Source organism: Mesocricetus auratus, unplaced genomic scaffold, assembly GCF_017639785.1.
Source record: "Mesocricetus auratus isolate SY011 unplaced genomic scaffold, BCM_Maur_2.0 Super-Scaffold_100676, whole genome shotgun sequence".
In the NCBI taxonomy this organism is placed as follows: Eukaryota; Metazoa; Chordata; class Mammalia; order Rodentia; family Cricetidae; genus Mesocricetus; species Mesocricetus auratus.
The window spans coordinates 18,087,458-18,109,932 of record NW_024429266.1 but is presented as its reverse complement, the minus strand read 5'-3'; the positions used below and the strand labels follow the sequence as shown (position 1 = coordinate 18,109,932).

Here is a 22,475-nt window from a genome sequence, read left to right as displayed (position 1 = left end):
TCCAGACTTAAATGTGTGGTGTGGGGTAGGGTGAAGGGAGACAAGGGGACATTAAAAAAAAAAGGCAAGAAAAACAGAACAGAAAAAGACAGGATGGTAAAGTAATGCCACACGAAGCACACATATAAAGCCCATTGCCCACATGGCAGTGGGGCTGCCAAGGGGTGCTTCTCATCACTGGATCCAGGTTCTTTGTGGGTGATATCATGATAAAACCCCAAATTTATACTTGAGCAAACAAAATGGTGAGGTTCAAAGCAAAATCAAGCAGAAATGAGGAAGCTATGGTAGCCTTTATGCTGATACTTGCAAAAACCTAAATGTCTGGAAATCTAGTGGAATTTCTTTAGAATCACTTCCTCATACTCCATGAAGGTTGAATTTCTGTCGATAACATTAATTTGATGAGAGTTTCCTTAGGCTAGACTTTGCTCACTTGATTCTGTCTCTTATTAGAGCTGTGGTGCCTGAGCACTTCCCCATGGGTTTATAAGATGACTTACTTTGCAATGTCTTTGTTCTTTCCTCAAGCAATAAAACTTATTTTATGAATAGTTACCTGAACTTTAAGCACTGCAGAGAGCTGTCAGTCTTGTGACTCTGAGAGGTTAGAAATTAAGTGACCTGAGTATCTTCAAACTTGTATAAGTTGGCTAGAAATTTACGAAGTTTCCTTTCATTAAAACTAATTTTAAACATTAACAATTGCCACTCTGGGCAGTATAGCCACTTGTAATTATTTTTATCTGCAAATGCAATGGGCTATAAAAAAATTCACATTAGTTTAAAAGATAAATTAACAGAACTCTCTCTTAATTTTAGAATTTTAAAAATCCATGGTTATTTAACATTAAAAATTATGAATAAAGTTGATTTTTCTCTACAGATTTTCCAATTCATGTGACATTGGTCATATAAGGGATTTATGCACAATGAGACTTTGATTACAAATATTAATTAACTAATGAAGTTTACTACTACTACTACTACCCAAATGTGCTTGCTTATCATCTTAGATTGAAATAGGTTATCAAGGTAGTAAGTAGTTTGGGATATAAGTCAAATGAAAATATTCATTTGCCAACATTGTTGCACTTTAGCAGCTATCTTTGAAAAACTTAAGTTTATGTCTCTTCAAGTTTCAGCACTTGACTTTTTTTCTGATTAGAGTTTTGCATTTCCTTTAAGTAGGAATGCTAAAGATTAACACTAAACATGAAAACTTCTAATAGCCTTTGTAAAGCATGGACATCTGAAAAGACAACTGAAAAATGATACACAGAGCAATCAACAAACAGAAACAAAACCAACTTAAATGGCCCATTAGAAATGGAGGGGTTGGGGGAAAGGTCTTAGAGAATAGATACTTACCCTTTGATTGAAACCCTGGCCCCGCAGACATATTTACTCTTATTAATTTTAACTAGGAACTAAGGTCAAGAGAGGTCGTAAAGAACCAGTACCTTTCTCTTTGCCTGTAGAAGTTCCTGGTAGGCACTAGATCTTATAAAGCGGGGGTATGAGTCGCTCTTCATCAGCTTGTAAATGTGCTCCTGGAAAGAGAGAATGGATGAGGGGCTCCTTTATCAGTTCAATGGAAGAATGAAGCACTTGAGGACACTCTGGTATCTCGAGAACAGATGAAGAAGTAGCTAAAAATAGCAACTGTAGTGCTGATAAAACACCTTATGTTTACAGCCCATAATTTATTTCCCAGATTAATGTTTACATTGGGCTGGGAGTGACTCAGGAGGAGAAACTATATGTGGTCTCTTTAATAATAGAATTTAGTCAATGGGACATTTGAAATATCTTGAAATCAATGTGACAATTTATGTGGAGCATTTGAGAATTGAAATAAATCTGTTTTCTTGAAAATGACTCCAAGCCCAAAAGTGGATGATGTGACATCAAGACATCATCCCGGAGGTTCTAGGTACCTAAACTTCTGGGAGAACCAGGCAGCCTAGGTAGATCTCACTCTTGGGACCAATCCATAATAAATTATCTTCTGTCCCTACTTTAGCTCAGTGCTCAAGTCTGATATTAGTTGTTGGGTTATTGAAATGACAGATTTCCAACTTCCAGTGCTTTTTTTTCTTATATGGTGATAGTTACCTGTCCCTAATAAGTGTGCAGGGTTCTCACTCTTCCCTATCTTTGAACTGAGGATCAAGCTTTATTCATTTTAGATAAGTGTTGTACTGATACACCTTAGCCTCTCTTGAATTCTACAGATGGCTGCTGATGGATGAAGAAGTCAAGCAAAGAAAAGAATATGTTCATTTAACTGCAACTTGATCCAAACCTGGGAAGTTCTGCTCTCGTTCCAGCACTTTATGGGATCTTATATGTTCCATTGTCTTCCAAATCTAGTGAAACCTCAGTTAGTTGTACAGTTATGCATGAAGTGAGCATATCCTGGATGGCCCATGAAATTCTCATGAATAAATACTAAATTTATGTTAAAAAGTTTGCCAGGTGTTGGCGGCACATGCCTTTAATCCTAGCATTTGGGAGGCAGAGGCAGGTGAATATGAGTTTGAAGCTAGCCTGGTCTACAAAACTACACAGAGAAACCAAAACAAACAAACAAATATTCCCAGTGGTTTAAAAGATGAATTACTCTGAAATATCTTTGTTCTGCCCTCAGTCAATGAAACTTATTTTATGTTCAGTTTCCTGAGCTTTAAACACTGCAAAGAGGTGTTGGCCTCATGGCTCTGAGAAGTTAGACCATGTACTTACCTGAGCATCTTCAAACGTGTATCGTCCTGGTTCCTTCACATTCTGTGTGGTTTTGTCATAACTCTTAGAATCCAAGTTAATGGCACTGGGGGCCCCAGGAGCCAGAAATTCTTGCCATATTTCCTGTACTCGAGAGGGTACTTCTCTTATAGGCCTTTTCTTCAGGTCTTCCACCGCCAGCCAGAACCTACAAAACACCACAGCACTTCTGAGTCCTAAAGGCACACCTGGACATTCTTGTAATGTTCTCTTACTACTCTAGCAAGCTCAGTTTCTCGGGGGATCCCAATATCAGAACTCCACTAGCTGTCTTTTTTTCTCAACGATCATATTCAAAGGCATGAAAGCTATTTTTTTGCTAGTTTAATTTTTGATTTTTAAAGATAGGGTCTCCTGTAGCTCAGGCTAGTCTTGACTTTCCTATGATGCTAGAGAAGACTTTACACTCTTGATTTTTGTGCTTCTCACTCACTCCCCAATATTCAAAAAGTGCTTCAGAAGGAAGGATTGAAAATCACTGGTTTTCAGTGGCTGTTATTGAAAGTAGATGTGCCAGAGCCCCAATCCTGCATAGTCTCAACATCCACTGAAACAACACAGGAAGGGATTTGTCTTCAAACACAGCACTAACAGAGAAAATGTCCATACCAAAACAGCTGCAATGCTAGGGAGTACACTGCAGTTTCTGTAGGGAGTATACATTAGAGAGTCGAGGATGCTGAACCAGAAAGAGTACTGACACAGAGGCCGGCATGTGGATGGAAAAAAGAGGGTTCAGGGAAGCTACTCTACCTGAACTGATATCAGAAATTAAATAGAAAAAAGGGTAAAGGAGCCAAGTGTTGAGGTATTAATGTCATCACGTACATCCATATGTAAGTGGAGGTACTATTCCAGTATTTGCAGTCTTCATAACATCCATGCTGTAATGCACTCCCCACGTTAGAGATCAGGGGAGTGAAGATGTGATATTAGATGATTTATTGAAGGCTGGCTCTGGAACATCTGTAGCAGATGGCATTCTCACAACCACTCCGTCACACTGTTTCCCTAACAACAGCATCACCCTCTGTATTCTCATTATCACCGTTAGCACAGTTGACTTAGCTTTGTAAAATGGAGACGGTACCGCTTTCAATCCCACTGTTCACTTGACAGCAGTTGGATTCTAAGGAAGTCACTGATATCCCCACACCTTGAATTCCTCATTAATACAGTGGCATGAAAAAGTCCATCTACCAGCGGTACCACTAGGAACTAGTGGAACTAGAGACTAGTTCAAGACATGGGTTACATAAAGGGCATCTCAAAATGCCTGGCACAACTTCATGTGCGTATAATAAAACCCATGCTATTACAATATTGAGTTAGCAAAATATGGGCAACAGAAGACAGAGAGTATGTTTGAATAGTAAGCAGAGATGGGTAAGCAGTATCTCTTGAGTCCTCCCATCTTGATAACTGAAGTGGCACAGTCCCATTGACAATAGATCTTCTAGACTCTAGTTTAGATGCTGCTGCTGCTTAGATAAAGATTGAGAATCATTTCATTGCAAATCCAGACCTGCTTGCTGTCTGAATCACTGTGGTGTGGGAAAAAGATACTTAGGTGTTTAGATTTGGGGAATGTTTTAGATTTGGGGAATGGTTGACAGTAGGTTCATGCTGGCTCATAAGAAACAAAAATGTCAATTCCTGCACTCTGACCTTGTCCAAGATGCTGATCTGACTTAGACATTTTGATTATCTAGAAAATAAGGCAAGAACATCGACAATGCATATTTCTGATTATTAGATTTATATTTTTTCACAAATAATGGAAGCAAAACACTATATAGTATACTCAGAGAAGTAGTATGTATAAAACATAGTATACATTGGGACCTCAAAATGCCTTCCACAGCTGTCTTTATATCATTTATCTAGATTTAATAAAGAAACAAGGTATGCATATAAGAGACAATTCAAGAAGTACCTATGCATGTGTATAATACATGCATAAGACATATTTAATACTTGTGTGTGCATTTTCCTAGATTGCTATCCTCTTTATTTTTCTTTGCTTTTATTTCTTTATTATCAGTGTGTGTGTGTATGTGTGTGTGTGTGTGTCTGATGTGCTAATATGGATGTGCTTGTGGGAGTTGGTTCTTTTCTCTGAAGGAATGCATTTTACTTTTTGAATTATGTCAAAAATCCAGTCCAAGTGCCAGGGATTGAATCTAGCATATGCTGCACAAGTGCTTTACCACAAAACTATGTTTCCAGCCCCGCATTAGATTTTGAGAGCGTGTCTTTCATTGGCCTGAAGCTCACCGATCTGGTGAGACCAACTACCCAATGAGCCCTTGGGATCTTCCTGTCTCCACCTGTGTAGCTCTATGATTACAGTGTGATGAACCATCACATCAGATTCGCTTTTTAACATGGGTTCTGGGCATCAGACTCAGGTCTCCATGCTTACAGAGGATACTCTTTGCTGACTGGGCCATCTCCTTAGCCCTACAGGTTCCTATGTACAATCTTTCTTTGGAGAAATTAGTATGGTATAGGATTAAACATAAGAAATAACAAAGGTGTAACAGAAGTAAAGACTTGGCAGTGACCTGGTTCCTCTCTGAAGCCCAGGATTCGCACACCATGCTGATCTTTGCTCTTCCTTCTTGACCCACTCTCCACCTGGAAGTCATTTCTGATTTCTGCAAGCCATTAAGGTGTCTGTGGTGGCTCTACATTAGCTAGCCCTCCCTACTCTCTTATCTAAGGACTTGGCTGGCTTCCACATCCTATGGAGCCATTTGTTTTCTTGAAAAAATTTACTTAGTAAGTTCAACAAAAATTCCAAGAATTCTCCAAACCCCACAAGACAACAAGAAAGCACACCCCCAAATCCATGACAGAGGGAGAAAACAAAAGGATTCCAGTCCTGACTGGGGTCATCCTTCCTCAACTCTGAGGCATCTGCCTCCATTATACATGTTTCTGATTAGCTCCTAAAGAGAATGAAATAGTCAGTCCTTTGCTAGCTTAGTCCCCAGGAAAAGAAATAGTTGCCAATATTCTTCTATAAATGAATTCCACAGGGTCTAGTAAGACATGACAAAGAAATAAACGAGATATCAGGTTTCAAAGAGCAATGAATGGAGAACCTCAACGGAAAAGGGGGAAATTTTCATGTAGTGAAAGCATATTGCTTTAATAATCTTAAGCAAATCTATGAACATCCACTCAAATGCCTCACATTTTAAAAGTTTTTCCTAGGTGCCCCTTGAGTTAGAAAATATTATGACAGATCAGAATGGTGTTTAGGACAGATGGGCAAAACAAGTGCCCAGCCTCTTTCTGTTTCATGCATCATTAGTTTCAACATCTCTGCTGTGCCAAAGGCTAAGAAGTGATCAACAGCTGTACTGCATCTAACGACATACAGTAATAGGAGCTGCCCTTTGACTTGTTCCAAGATCTTTGATATACTTACTCTCTTTCTTGCCAAAGTAGTGATATTGGAAGGTAACACTGATAAGTAAATGCTGATGTTTTAAAATAACTGTATGAGTACTATTGGCCATTGTTATAATTAGATTTTGAAATTCTCCCCCAAGAAGCTCCCCATGTCTTGAATGCCTCGTCCCCAGCTGGTAGTTCTATTTCAGAAGACTGTTGGAGCCTTATCATTTAATAAAGAAACATGCTAGGCATACAATAGTTCATCAAATGCATAATACACATACACACATATATAACATTTGAGTGTACATACTCTCTGCTTCCTAGATCAGCATGATGTGAACGACCTTAGTCACACAGTCCCTGTGCCATGACCTAAGTTGCTCTATCATGCTTTCCCACCAAGAAGAACTAAAGTTCTCTGAATCTATGAGCCAAAATACATCTTTCTTCCTTTGTTTCTGCTGGACATTATGACATGAACACTGACTAATGGAGACATTTTCCATTTTGTCAAAATGTTGATCTGGGAATCATAGTTCTTCTAAATTTATGTAGTCAACAAAAAGCCAGGGGACATGTAAAAATAAATTATGAAAAGGAATCAATAATGCTAGATATCTTTTGCTTGCCATCTTTCTTCCATCTTTAGGTACCAGAGATGAAATTTGTTAACATCATTGTGATACTGTGAGAGCAACAAGTCTATTACATCTAAAGTAACTAGACAAAACAGTGGCCCCTTGGCTCATAATGACAAAATGTGTCTTACCTTAAGTTCTCTGAGCTGAATTCTGATTCTAGAAACTTAAGGAACTGTTCTCTCCCAACTGGGTCTTTCAATGCCTCATCCATGCCAAAACCCCATCGTTTTACTCTCTGTTGACTTGGTTCTTTGCTATGGGAGAGAAAATAAAGTTAAATATATTCTTTTTATTACAATTTCCATTTGGAAGGGTGGTTAAGGTGGGGCAGGCTCTCACTATGTAGCCCTGGCTTACATGGAATTGACTGTGTAGACCCAAGCTGACCTTGAATTTACAGAGGTATTAGTATTCAGGCATCAGTTCTAGCCTGTCCTTGGGGTTCTGACAGGATATGCCCTCAGCTGCAGCACTAAGAGCATCACCTGTGCACATTCACTACATTTTCTATTAAAAGGGCCCTGCCCACCTCCCTTCCTTCTCTCTCATTCTTTCTCTCCCTCTCTGTCTGTCTGTTTTTCTCCCTCTCTCTCCTCTCTCTCCCCCTTTCCTCTTTCTTCTCTCCTTCTGCTCCTGTCTCTTGAGGCTGGTTTCCCTGCTTCCCTTTCCCCTTTTTATGATCCCTTTCCCTAATTAAAAAGAAAAAAAACTTGAACCCTGCCTCATGGCATCTTTCTCTTGTCCACTGCTTTTCTTGAATTTACAAGAGATGCACTTGCTTCTACCTCCCAAGTATAGGATTAAAGACATGTGCCACTCTGCCTGAGCCAATTTCTATTTTCTTTATCATGTGTACCTTAGAAGAATGTCCATCTTTAACTTATCTTCTAGAACAGTAATACATTATTGATTGACTATTCTTCATGAAATCACAGTGAGGTTTAAGTTAGATTAATAACACAATCTGTAACTAAGAGGCTAGATGGATTCTCAGCAACTTTATGAGAATGGCATCCCCCCTTCTCATTTTATAGATAAAGAATCCGATGCATCAAGACATACAACATGATCCTGTCATACAAAGAATAAGGGGCAAAAATCCAGCTGCTGCTAGCCAGAGCCACATTTTAACCCCTGTACAGTGGCTGTCTGTGGTATAGGTCATCCTTAGAATGATACATCTGTGACTGGAAGGCCTAATTTGTACATATGATTCTGCTGCAATTAAATATGAACCATATTTACTCATGGATTGGGAGTTCCAGCATACACACACACACACACACACACACACACACACACACACACACACACACGCACACACACACTGCATATATGTACAAAACTTGTGACTGAATTGGTGGATGTTTAAGATCCATGGCTGGATATAAGAGAAATGGCCCATAAATACAACCTGGAGCCATGCGTGATATCACAGGTTTGTAATCCTGGGGACTAGGAGTTGGAGGTAGAGAGATGAGGAATTGGATATCATCCTTAGCTATATAACAAGCTGAAGGACAACATGAACTACGTTACAGGAGACCCTGCCTAAAGCAAAACAAAACAGAAGTGCTATTGAATACTCCTCCTGTCTTTGTAAAGATACATGAAGCCACCTCTGTGTGAGCTTCAAGATTGATGCTACAGTGCCCCACACAGCTCACCAAAGAAATCCGCAGTTCTGAATTGTGCTTGGTCTTTTAAAAGCCAGTTTCTCTGCATTTGTGGTGAATTCATTTCTTTATAAAATGGAATGTATGTAGGTATGCTTGCACTGTGCTTAATTAAGTGTGGATTTGGAATCCATTTAACCTGAACACAAGCCTAAGTGACTGTATGGATTTTCAAAAGATTTATTAGCAAAGAGCTGAATTTTAAAAACCAAAGATTTGAATCCGACTAACCCATCTTTAAAATGTCAGCCCTAATTTTTGGTCAGTTCTTCCAGCAATGTAAATTTGTTTCCAATATTAAAGTTTTAGAATCTATTATATATATATATATATATATATATATATATATATATATATATAAGACTGTGATATTCTGAAACATGAACATCATGTAATGTTTAAATCAGGAAAAATACCCTCAAGTAGCATGTCTCTGAGGTAAAAGTAAAAAAGTATTCAGGATCCTTTTGTCGAGTTTTCAAATTCATAACATATAGATATAAGCAGTCACCCTACTGTCAAACAGGACACCAGAGCTCCTATAGCCCATGGGACTGTTATTTAATGTCCATTGATCAACACTCAGCTTCCTGCATTTTTACATTTTGTAACACTGTGTGGTTCTCTCGTTTCTATAGCCCACTTATTTCATTTAATACAGTGGCAATCCAGGTTGCCACGCATGACTAGATTCCATCCTTTCTCATGGCAGAACAGTACTCTAGCAGCAGGGCAAATCTCAGTGTGGAAGCCCATGTCTAAAATCTCTTTTTGACTAAGAATGATAAATTACGGATGATGTAGAACAAAAGAAAAATCCCCTTTACAAGATACCAGCTCCTGACTCTCCTATTTCAAACACACTCTTAAACATCTGATGTATTTGGAAGAGACCATGTCTTTACCTTGCTTCAAGTTCCCAGAAAGTCGTATCATCTGACAGCCATGGGTTGGAAGGGTCAGGTGGCACAAGAAATGGGTCATACTCTACATACTGTTCCGTATAGCTTAGTAAACTAGGGAAAAACAGAGGGAAAAATTTCCAGCTTCATTTTCAACCTGAAGTTATACCTGGTTCAAAGTAAGGGAAACATGGGTAACCAGGGAATCCACACCCATTTCCAGGAAGAAGTCCAATGACAATTTCCATGTTTCCACAACCTCCATGAAACAATGCATCACGGTTCTATCAGGTAGATGTGGGTGAAGATTCTACCTCCCAGCCTGAGAATGCTCCTGTAAAGCCTATATGGCCAGCTATGCTGAGCTGTAGGTGCTGAGGGTCATTCCTATTCTGGATAGCCAGGACATTCATAACAGATCAGATTGGAGCCAAGTTGGAGAAAGGATTGAAAGTCAAATTTCATCTTAAATATAGATAGGACTCATTAGCTAACATTAAAAAATGATATCAAAACCAAAAGGTAAGCAGTAAGTTAATCTCCCACCAGGAGTGAGCACAAGCCATTCCCATTAACCTGATTCTTGGTTCTACAAGGATTGGACTTCTGGAATATAATACAATCATTATTCTTTTGTCTTTAAATTATAGCAAAAGACTTCTTCAGAAGTTTTTTCATGGGCAAAAATAAGACACCATACTCCAGCAAATGTTTTAATGTTTGTTTCTATTCTCCTCTATCCACTTGCTTACTATCTTTAATACAGTTGTCATATGATATTTAAAATTTATAGCATGGGGCTAGACAGATGGGTCAGTGATTAAGAGCTGCTTTTATAGAGGACCTGGGTTTGATGCCCAGAAATGACACGGTGCCTCATAAACACCCATGACTCCAGTTTCAGGGGATCCAATGCCTTTTTCTGCCCTCCACGGCCACCAAGTACACACATGCCTGGACTTACATGCAGATAAAAACACAAACACATAAAATAAACACATCTTTAAAAATAAAAAATACATTGATATCTTAAAATGCTTACCTATCAGCAACTTTTGACATTTTTAATCGATGTCTGTCTAACTGTATTTGCCAGTATTTTATCTGAAAAAACAAAAAGTTGAGGATGTAGTTTCATAAACATGGCAACTCAATTCAATACTCTAAATCCCAGTCCTTGCTGAGTATATTCTAGGGAAAAACGCTAGAAAAAAATTAAAGCAGAAAACTTTGAAAGGGTTAAAAATATATATAATCTATTTGGATGTAAACATAACGAGTGTAACCAAAACAGCCATGCATTTGAATACAATACTTGCTTCAAGAAAATGTAACTTTATTTGAAAAGTGCTGTGGTGCTTTTAAACATTCATGACAAATAACTAGATTCAGAATCCAATTACTCTACAAAATTTTTCACTCATAAAACAAATGCAGCATTATTGGTTACCATAATTCTAAGATAAATTTTACATGCTTGTGCTATCCAAAGAAAGGATTAAAATTATATATTTTGAAAGTCATGTTATCAGCTTGTGACACATGCTCATAAATACATAAATACTCAATAAAACTAATTTAGGAGAGAAGCTGCTGAACTACTTTTTTAGAATAAAAGTGAACATTAACTTATTGACAAAGCATAGTGCAGTAAGATATTAGTGCAAATGAGTCAAAGGTAGGGGTGGAGCCCTCTGATTAAGCCAACCATGACTTGATATGAGACTTTTGGCATTTGCTTTGAAACATGTCTTCGAGTCAAACAGACTTTTAAGCAGGAACAATGTAGACCATGATGACACACCAGGGTTGATAATGACAAACCCCAAAAGGTTAGAGATATCAGTCCTGCAGAGATAAGGGCACCCACATTCTGTGGTGATCATATCACCTCATTGGAAACAAGACAGTCTCCAAGCTGCTGCCCTCTCCTCTGAGACAGCTTTAGAGTACAAAGCAACTCTCAATGGCCAAAACACCTCTAAGGCAGTTGTATCGTTTCCAAAAATGGTCTGAAGGCAAAGAAATGAACAATCAGTGAAGAGTTACAAAAAGCATTTCCATATACTGTATCTTTTAAGGTTCATGTCTTATAATGAGATCAATGTACAAATGTGCACATGTACAGTTGTTCTGGGGATTGGCCCCAAGGTCTTACACAGGCCAAGCAAACATACTACCAACTGAGCGATACTTCTGCCTCTTTGCTTAAAATTTTGTTTTGTTTGTTTTGAGACAGAATCTGGTATCAAACACAACTCTCCTGGAACCTCTGATCTTCCTGCATTCAGCCTCTGAAAGCTGGAATGAAAGGCATTGCCCAGCATGCCTGGCTTCTACTGCCTTTTCATTGTAAATCACCATGAAGCAGTTGAACATGCAAATAACCTTCCAAATTCCGCCCATTATGAACGAATGCTTATTCTCTTCTCTGCATGGTTGTCCCACGAACCCTCAGTTCGTCCTTTCACAGGTAGACCTACCTGTTGGTGCAACTCGTCTTCTGTTGGAGGCTTGGTTTCTGGTGTAGGTGTGTGCGTGGGACTGTGGCTTCGGATATCATTTTGTAAACCATAGACTGACTATATTAAAATGAGAAAAGTGTCAGGACAAAATACCTCAGGTAGCGAGAGACCTTCTAAAAAACAAACACTTCAACATATTCAGTGAACTCTCTCAAAGCTCATTTGACGATGTTTCTTATCAAAAATCTACAGAGTGGGGGGCAATATTGAAGAAGAGGGAGGGAGTAGGTATAAATATCACCAAGGATCCTTGAAAATACATAGGAGTCATTACTTTATAGCTACCTGGATTTACATGTAACACACACACACAACCTACACACACAGAAAGTTATACCACTTGGGGTGATAATACCCACCCTCCCCAACTGTATGCTAGGCAAACTAAGTTGACACACATCGATTCTTTATTTTTACGACATTTCACTGCATGCCACCTCAGGTTTCTGCCGTCACTGATGGTATGTGAGGAGCTGATGGCGTGTGAAGAGCTCTCCTGTTACTTGGGCTTTCTGGGAGGAAGACTGAGGAGTCCCAGCTCACACAGAAACACCGAGTCTAGTGCTGAAGAGCATGCATGATCACCTCAGCACACACAAGCTCCACCTTGTTTACACCTCTGCTTTCTTTTCCAAGCTGGAACACATCTCAGTCAGTCACAGGAAAGGGATTTTGAATAATTCAGGTAGAAGAGGGAGCATCCTGCACTTTTTGGAGAGCTGACTGACTTTTGAATTCTGTTTGGCTCCACCAGTAGAGTGAGCTGGGAGAAGATGAAAGGAACCAGGAGTGTCTACACAGCCAGGCTTGCAGTAGGCTGGCTTTACTCTTTGTCTCAGAAAGTGAGAAAGTGTTTGCTCACTGCATCTAAATGGACTTTGTGACTCTTCCTATGACTTCCACATCCTAACATTAAGGGAAACTGCCTCAAAAGAAAAAGGACTCGGGCCACACTGGGATCTTTGAAGGAAGGGTAAAAAGCAACATTGAAATAAGGTTCCCAAGCCTCAAAAAAAAACTTAGTTTTGGTTCAGCTTCATGTAGGAGTGTTCGCTTTAGAAGAATGCTGGCGTTACATGGGGTTAAAACCACAGAAAAGGTCTACCAGGTACAGAACTCTCTTTGTCAGTGATGCTAACCCCTGGGTTGTTTTGTAGAGTGACTTGTGCTGACTAGAGAACTGTGTGTGTGTGAGAGAGAGAGAGAGAGACAGAGACAGAGACAGAGACAGAGATTTCACAAATGACAGGGTTCCTTCTTCACTGGGGCTGGGCATGTTTCTCAGTGGAGGCCTGTTTGCTTAGCATCTGCCTCACTGCATAAATCAGGAATGGTGGCACAGGTCCTTGATCTTAGCACTCAGGAAGTGGAAGAAGGATCATAAAGTCATACTCATCTACATAGTGAGCACAAAGCCACCCTGGGACACATGAGACTCTATTACATAACAACAACAACAACAACAACAACAAAAACAGGCATACATTCCCCCAGGAGCTTTCAATCACCAGTAGGCCCTCAGCTAGACGTGACTTTATATCTGATCAGTCTTCTCTGGTAAATACCTCATAATATAACTACATTCTAAATATGTATCTTTTTTCTTTTTTAAAATTTAATTTAAATTAGAAACAAGTTTGTTTTACATGTCAATCCCAGCTCCCTCTCCCTCCCCTCCTCTCCCGCCCCCCCTTCAACCCTCCCCCGACCCCTCCCCTAATCTCCACTCAACTCTCCAAGGAGGGTGAGGCCCTTCATGGGAGATCTCAAAAGTCTGTCATATGATCCGGGGCGGGGTCTAGGCCTTCCCCCATGTGTCCAGGCAGAGACAGTATTTCTCCACATGGAATGGGCTCCCAAAGTCCATCTGGATGGCAGGGCTAAATGATGATCTATTGCCTGAGGCCCCAAAGAATGCTGAGGCCTCCTCACTGACACCCACGTTCAGGGGGTCTGGATCAGTCCCATGCTGGCCTCTCAGCTATCAGTCTGGGGTCTATGAGCTCCCCCCTTGTTCAGGTCAGCTGTTTCTATGGGTTTCACCCACCAAGTCTTAACCCCTTTGTTCATCAATCCTTCCTTTCTGCAACTGGTTCCCAGGAGTTCAGTTCAGTGTTTAGCCTTTGCTTCCTTCAGCCACTGGAAAGCGCCTATCTTGAAATATGTATCCTCATACCTTCGGATAAATGTAATCCTTACCCCTTATCAAAGACATTTCTCTTTGAAAAAGATAGAAACCATTAAAGAAAACAACAACCAATCAAAATCAAGAGCTTTGGAGCCCAGTGACAACTGATATATCTGTAACAATACTCCTTCACCTAAGACTCAGGGATCATTGTGGAAGAGGAGGCAGAAAGATCATAAGAGCCTGAAGAACAGGAAATTTTCTGTGAGACTGAGTCTCCTTGAAATGCCAGGATAGCTACACCTGTAAAATCTCATCAACAAAGCTGCCTAAATTGTTCCTGAAGAAAGACACCACTAAACATACTAACATGGGAAGAGGGAAGCTCACAAAGATCTCCACTTAGACAAAGAACTTCAGGCAACCATGGAACTCCCAGAGTAGGAGAAATCGTCTTCCCCAGGGAAGAGTACGTTAATTGGCTATCCAATATCAAATGGTCAGCCCTGAAAACACACACAGAAGTAACATTATCCAGACTGAGCAGGTTGTACTTTTATATTAAGTAATGCATGCACACACACAAACACACACAATGTAACAATAATTTTTTAAAAGGAAGTCAAGGATTTGAAAGAGAACAGGGGACAGGGAAGGGTTTGAAAGAAAGATAGGGAAGGGGGAATTGATGCAATTATATTGTAATCTCAAAACTATGTATATGCTATTTATCATATGTAATATATCATGCTACATAAAAAATATAACAATATAAATCAGCATATATTTAATATATATTAAAATTGATGCATAGGCCCTGTGCTACATAATCAGGGCAGCTTTTCTCCTGAGGCGTTCTCTTGTAGCAGACTGGGAAGAGCTGTCCATCCCTGTGGTTATGTCACAAAAATTCTGGTGTTAAGAGGAAGACCTCTACTCTTAGTGTAGTTATTCATATTTTAGATTTCCCCTTTCCCTCAGAATTTCCCCCAGACATCTCCATTTCCTGCACCTGTCTGCTGGACTCCAGTAGGACACCTATCCTGTGATGGGGAATGAAGTGTACCAGCTTTCTTCCAACCTCCTGTCATGGTACCACGACATCACCCTCCTATGTGTGTCCTCCGAGCAAAAGAGCCACTTGCAACAGACCATTGCCAGTGAGTCTGTTGACTGTTAAGTTCCCGCAGAGAAAGTGGGGGGTAAGAAGTGTCACTGGATGCTTGTCTGAGACATCCTCCTGCATACCCAGCCATTTGTAATCAATTTTGCCCTCACTGCACTTGGACTCAGGGTCTTGGAAGATGCCAGAGTATCCAAGCTAGGAAAGCTAACTGTAAGGGGAACTCCACCAATGTAGTCACGGGAAAGCTGCCATCCATACTGGGTAGAGGACTTTCCAGTGCAGCTACTTTTGGTCCCTTATACTCCTGTAAGTAGCTTTTCAACCATGTTCTGTAAGGAATCCTAAAAGATTGGTTGGTTCCCCAGGGCAAACTCTGGTGGAAGGTACTTTAGTTTGTCATTGGGGTCTTACAAGCAGAGGTAGATGCTGCTTACATCACTCCAGAAAAGGAATTACCAGGACAGAATCACAGGGTGAAGTATGCTTGTGACACCAGAGGGTTTTCTGGGATGGAGCAAGACCACAGGACACACGTCCATTTACCTTGCGTGTTTTGTGTGGGTTTCTCATTCGGGATGACTTCTTAATGTCCACTTCTGTGGTATTTACACATCCAGGCTGGAAATGAAGAAAAAAAGACAAAGCGAGTTTTAGGTGTGCCAGTGCTAGAAGGATATCATTAACGAATTGCTCTGCAGAGCTTGAGCAAATGCCATCATGATCAGGTCACCTGCAGTGCCTCCAAGATGAGCAGCAATGAGTAAGAAAGTAGCCTGCAGCCTTCTCCTTCTGACAAATGTCTCCAGAGCCTCAGACAACTTCTAGAGACACCAAGGAACAAGGACTTGGGCTTGGTAAGGGAAGCAGGAATCCATAGTGGCTCAAACTGAATAGTCTGAACGAGGATGTCCAGGAAGAATAGCGTGATGCCTTTCCTGATGTCCATACACAGCATCACACAGGGCATATCAGCATCCCACAAGGCAAATGTTCCTTTCTTAGGCTGCCTTTTAGTGGTACTCACTTTCCTCCAAGGTATACAACTAACATAGCATTCAGTTATGCCAGTACAAATTCCACACTGAATCACTTTTGATGGTGATTTAGAAACCCATTACCTGGGAATATCTGCTTTCCATGGAGATGGTAAGGCCAGAAACAGGAAGTCCACATACTGTAATTTTCATATAAGTTCCTGACTTTCTTTTCCCTTTCTCTCAGGTTTGTAAATTCCTCCAAAACAGGAAGGTGAAAGGAGTGTGGGCTACCTGCTGCTGGTCTCCTGACATGCCCAAAGTCTCATTTGGACAGAATTATGGTTCAATTGCTCAGAAACAAATAGATGCGAACTTCTTTTGTATTTGGAGGATGAGAGGGGAAGTGGGAAGGAAGAAGAGAAGAAAAAGAAGCAAGACAGAGTATGAATCAGGAATCCTCTCCCACAGCAACCCCAGAGTGGTTTCAGGCACAGGCAGAGAAGCAAGAGCCAGAGATGAAAGGAGTTTCAGGTGTGCAGAGAATCTTAGACCTGGGAAAGAAGTCTGATTATGCGGGTTGTGTTTCCATCCCTTGAAGTTTGGGGATCAGTATTTAGGCAGATCTATTATATTAAATTAAAAAATTTAGGTTGTATGTGTCTGGGCAAATATTCAATTTTTCTCCTTTCAAGCTTTAAATGACTGTAAAAATGACCCCAGGGACGCTCTGAATGTGGAGTTGGAATGGGGTGGGCAGAGAAGACTGGGTGGCTCTCCATTATCCCTTCTGAGAAGCAAGGACTCATTGTGAGCCATGAGGAATGTGAGCCATTCTCAGGGTGTCCTCTCCAACAGCTCAGGGTTGTGACAGAATCCACCACAAGGCAGAAATGCACAAGGTAGTAGAAGACGGTAATCCATTATTTTTTAAGAAAATCTACATTAAACACAAACATATTCACATACAATATTACAAGCACTGAATGAAATACATGTTTCCCCAGTATTTATCCCTAGTAGGGGACTTTGGGAGTTCATTCCCTATAGAGGGATACTCCCTCATCCTAGACACACAGGGTGGGGGGAGGGCCTAGGCCCTGCCCCAAATGATGTGACAGACTGTGAAGATGCCCCAAGGAAGGAGTCAACCTCCCTGGGGAGCAGAAGAGGGATGGGATGAGGAGGGTTGGTGGGGAGCATGGGAGGATGGGAGGGAGGGGGAACTAGGATCGATATGTAGGGTGGGATTGCTCCTAATTTAAATAAAAAATCTAGAGAGAAAAAGAAATACATGTTTCCCTGGGTTATCTACTTCACAATAAAAATTTACAGTGTTAGGGGTCAGTGAGTTGAAGTGCCTCAGTGGGCAAACACACAGACCGTCAAGGCTAATGATCCAAGTTCAGTTCCTTGTAACTCCTATGTTGGAAGGCGAGATCTGATTCATTACAATCAAGTTATCCTCTGACCTTCTGACCTTCACATATATGCACTGGCATGGGTATACCACACACACACACACACACACTCAATCAACAATATATGAAGAAGAAAGAGCTATGTGGAGTAATTTAAGTAGACTGAGCAATTTTCTTAAACTACTCCCATCGCCAGGTCAACCAGTATGTGTGGTGTATAAATATTAACCTCTTAGAAATAACCTGTTGATTTTCATATTTTAACATTAGGCAGAGTTCACAACCATTGATCTACTTGTAACCAAGATGCTTTAGAAAATTAAAGCAGTATGTTTTCATTTCTCATCTAACTTCTAGTGCCTTGTGGTCATCTTTCATGAGCTGAGTTGTTAAAGAAGAGGCACGGCACTCTTTAAATGTCCGCTGAGATATTGATATTGATCAATCAAAAGCCAGGGAGATAACAGATAGTTTCTTTACATTATGTGCTGTGAATAACAACACATGATATCCATGAAAAGGAAAACAGAGCATCTCCATTCCAGGGGGAAGGAATCTAAAAGGAGAATGAGGGGGTACAGATACATCCAAACAAGTGTGGTTCCCAGGAGCCGGTTTGTCCTGGGACCCCAGCAGAAGCCTTACAAGGGACACAGTCTCCATGCATATTTAACATCATCTGAGGATTAGCAAGAAAGAAGAGCTGGGCCTGGAGAGATGGCTAAGTGGTGAAGAGCATGCACTGACATTACTGAGGACTAGAGTTCTGTTGCCAGCACCCATGTCAGGTGGCACACATTTACCTGTAACTCCAGCTCTAGGGAGAGCTGATGGCTCTAGTCTCCGGAGGCACCAGCACTCACATTCACATACCCACCACACAATTAAGATAACATAAATCCTCAAAAGTAAAACAGCAGGAAAAGCCTAGGGCAGTGTTTCCTTACACTTATATGCAACATGCAACACGTGTCAAATTTCTTGCAGACCTTCCCAGTAAAAAGTACAGAGATGCTGAGACTGGCAGGTGGACAAGAAATGCCGCAGAATGCATGGATTGCATAACGAGAGCATTTGTCTGGAGGACAGACTCCATCAGTGAGGACCAGGTGAGAAACCGAACTCTATGCAGCCTGACAAGCTGTCTCAAGCAAGAATCAACAAGTTTCCAGGTGTCCTGCTGCTGCCTGGCCTCATTTACCACGACGACGTGAGATCAGACAGATAAAACTTCTTACCCTGAACTCTCCTCCTAAACCAGTGTTGAATAGCAGCAGGGGATAACTGAGGAAACAGAAATTGTGATTATTACCCCAAATGGCCGAGTGAGCCACACCTGCATGTTAAATAAAGCAGCTCACAGGGCCCATGTCCAAACTCATCCCCCCAAAGGGCCTCTGAGGAAATGAGAGCAGTCATAGAAAACAGAAATGCTTTTTTTACACACGTGCAGAGCCTGAATTACTTGAACTCTACAATTGCTTTCACTGAAAGCCAGGATTCTAAATCAAATTGACTTCACATCAAGTGGGATAATTAACAAATGGCCTCAGAAACTGTGTCAGCCAACGAAGGCGTGAAGTGGAAAGCACTCTCTCCCATAGGCACAGACCTGACTGGCAGTCCAGAAGAGAATTAAAATTTCCATCCTCGAGTTTCAAAGATGATGATCTCTTGAATGTGATTAACGAACTATTAACAGACATCTATAACTCCTACTTGAGCCAATTGTTAAAACACTAACAGATTAAAAAAGAGGACTAATTGTAAAAGTAAACATTATTAGAGGCCAAATCTGGGGAAGGAGTTGTGTTTCATAACCTAGCTCCCATCTCAGGAAATCTGTCTACTCAGAATTTATCATTAACAGCTAAGTGGTTAATATGAAAACTTCACAAGACCTGGGATACCTGTCTTAGTGAGCTCTAAAAACTCTTGCTATTTCTAATGTCCCTCTCCCCTTTCTGTCAGCTAAAGGTGAAAGTGATTCTTGTGAAGTTGTCTGGAACTCCTGAAAGTCCCCAAGGCCATGATTAAAAGCTGATCACCTCAGAGTAACTACTTTCAGAAGTCAGGCGCTGGGGTGAGTGAAACAATGAACATCTTTTCTGGCATTCTTTGATTTACTCAAGGGCTATTTTTTCTGCATGTAATTAGGTGGAGGGTTGTAATGATGAGCAGTGAGACCTAGAAATAGCAGCATGGTCAGTTTTCCAATAACCTTCTCACAGATCCGACAGACATGAAACCATCACAATACAGTATCAGACTGCCTGTGTTGACACAGCACTGATACAGCAGGAATATTTTACTCCTATTCTTATGAACTTTCTGTTGGTTCTTCCCAACAGAGTACACATGCACACACACGATGGGGAGAGAGAGACAGAGAGAGAGAGAGAGAGAGAGAGAGAGAGAGAGAGAGAGAGAGAGAGAGAGAGAGAGAGAGAGAGAGAGAGAGAGAGAGAGCAACTTTGTTTTACCTCAATAAGATCATGTGGTCCTTGATACATAAAAGAAAGTTACCAGGGCTGGAGAGATGGTTCAGTGAATAACAGCTCTTCCTGTGCAAACATGGGAATGTGAGTTTGGACCCCGGACTCACTAAGAATCAGGACCAGACCATGTATGTCTGTAACTCAAAAGGTGTGGGGTGTGGAGACAGAGAATCACTGGGGTTTGCTGCCTGTCAACCTAACTCCAGGTCCAGCAAGAGACCCTGTCTCAAAGGAGTAAGGCAGAGAGTGACAGGACATCACACCTCATGTCCTCTCTATGTTTCTGTAAACACACACATAGATACACACATGCCATAGACAAGCACACCACACACATACACTCAAGAAAACAATAAATAGAAATGGTTCTGCAATTATCTTTCTGAAACTTGCTTTTAATGGGTGTCAGGAACAGACAGCAGATCCACATGGTATGTTATCCATAAATTGGGTTTCTACAGAATCATATGTATTTTCCCATTAAAATGTTATTACTAAGTGGGCATGCCATCAAAGTGTTCAAATATGTACCATTTGCTTGAAACAATTAAATGCATAGCAGATTTGGATTCAAGGAATAATAATATGATATTTACATTAGCCTAACACAACATCCTAAGTCAATTCCAATGATGCAAGAGTGAATTTATTTTTGAAGGAACTCAGCGGTGTTGTAACATTATTGTCATGTTATTTATTTATTAGAAGATAGAAGTTACTGCAGAACACATACCCAAGCAGCAAATGAGGAGATCACCAAGAAATACTCCCTCTGCAGTGGGAGTGTATCCCATGAGACACAAAATAGAAACAGCAATTCTTGGTTCCGTTATTGATACTTTTTTTTTTAAATGACACTCCAAGGCCACTGAATTCCTTAGTTCCTTTCACAGAATACTACACTTAATTAGTTATTCATTTATTTCTGTTGGGCTGTGAATGGAACCCAGGGACCCACCCTAGCTATACACATGCTCCACAATGGAACTAGATCTATAGCCCACATGACAGAGTCTTGCTAGCTGTGGTAAAAGATAATGTCTTGGGAGAACTCAGGACAGCTTGCATTGGCAAGTGACAGTGAAAGGAAGGAATAGAAAACAGCTGTCCATTCCAGGAGCTGTTGTACAATGGGCAAACAAAGTTCTAAATGGCCCACAAGTGGATCAGTAGTTGTGAGGCGCATGGGAGGGAGGATGGGTAAGGCAACACAGGAAAATTTTAGGACAGTAAAACTACACTGTATGATACCAAATGATGAAGACATGACATTACATATTTGCCAAAGAAGACAGAATTTACATCTATAAGGGGAACCAGAATTTCAAGTGTGGGGTTTTGGGGATGATGATTTACCAACATACGTCATGTGTTCTGACATGTGATAATGGGGGATACAATATATCTGTGGGGGAAGGCGTTAGACAGGAATTCTTCAGTTTTTTTTTAAATTTCACGGTGTACCTGAAAATCTTCTAAAAAAACAACAAAAAGTAACAAAGAAAGCTCACAGCCTGGAGTGGTGGTGGTACCTTTCTGTAATCCTAGAATTTGGGAAGGAGGATTGAGAGTTCAACTCCAGACTTTGACACTTGGTCTGCCAAGCACACCTGTGACCAATCACCTTCGATTTCTATGTTGTTGTTTAATATAAAAGGCTAGTTTCTGTTAAGAAAAATGCAAACTTTTCCAAATGAAAGGAGAAAATGGTCCCACTTATTTTCAAGGTTTGAAATGTGTGTCTCAATTTACCCTGTATCTTGGTATGGCTTGTGAGACTCTCAGCCTTCAATGAATTGTGTTTTGATTTACATTATCTGGTCCATCTGTTATATTAGTCATAGCATGGGGAGCATCCCACAGGATTTTAGAATTTTTGGTCCATGGGCTTTCAAACCATTGAACACCCCAAAATGTTTGACTTTTACCCTTATCTTACTCATTGAATGCCCACATTAAGATAAAATCTGGATGGTCTCTTTGAAGACAACAAAAATTTGCCCAGTATAAAAGATAGGTTCTATGAAAAAGGAAAAGTGGATCAATTACTGAATGGATGAAAATAATTTTTAATTTGGTGGAGACTTCTGTTTGTGTTGGTGATTTAAATTGTGTGTTGTAGGACTGAACAGACCCAAACAAAATCCCTTCTGTTTGTTCTCAGTCCATTCAAAAGGCTTAAAATGACCATGATAATGAATAACCACATCACAACTAGAAATTGTTACGTGTGAACACTATCATATGTTGAAATAAACCTTAATTTATAAAAGTAGCCTTGGAACCAATAATCTTCAATTACAGGGGATTCTAGGGACCTCCAAAAAGAGGAGGTCTACCTTCCTGTCTTGTCCTGTTTGGACTGCTATAACAAATGGCACAGACC

At 40.5% G+C, this 22,475-nt stretch overlaps 1 protein-coding gene across 8 annotated transcripts in view; it reads right to left on the bottom strand.

Annotated features, from left to right (window-relative positions):
- The window catches only part of Rgs7 (regulator of G protein signaling 7), a 362,079-nt gene that overhangs the window by 21,269 nt on the left and 318,335 nt on the right, over positions 1-22,475 (bottom strand). For all 8 annotated transcript variants that reach the window (XM_021231937.2, XM_021231935.2, XM_013119218.3 and 5 more), the window contains 7 exons: positions 15,740-15,814; positions 11,901-11,999; positions 10,460-10,521; positions 9,421-9,531; positions 6,968-7,093; positions 2,749-2,935; positions 1,464-1,553 (listed from right to left, as the gene is read on the bottom strand). In XM_021231937.2, coding sequence (XP_021087596.1) covers positions 1,464-1,553; positions 2,749-2,935; positions 6,968-7,093; positions 9,421-9,531; positions 10,460-10,521; positions 11,901-11,999; positions 15,740-15,814 — 750 coding nt within the window. The remainder of the gene's footprint in view (positions 1-1,463; positions 1,554-2,748; positions 2,936-6,967; positions 7,094-9,420; positions 9,532-10,459; positions 10,522-11,900; positions 12,000-15,739; positions 15,815-22,475) is intronic.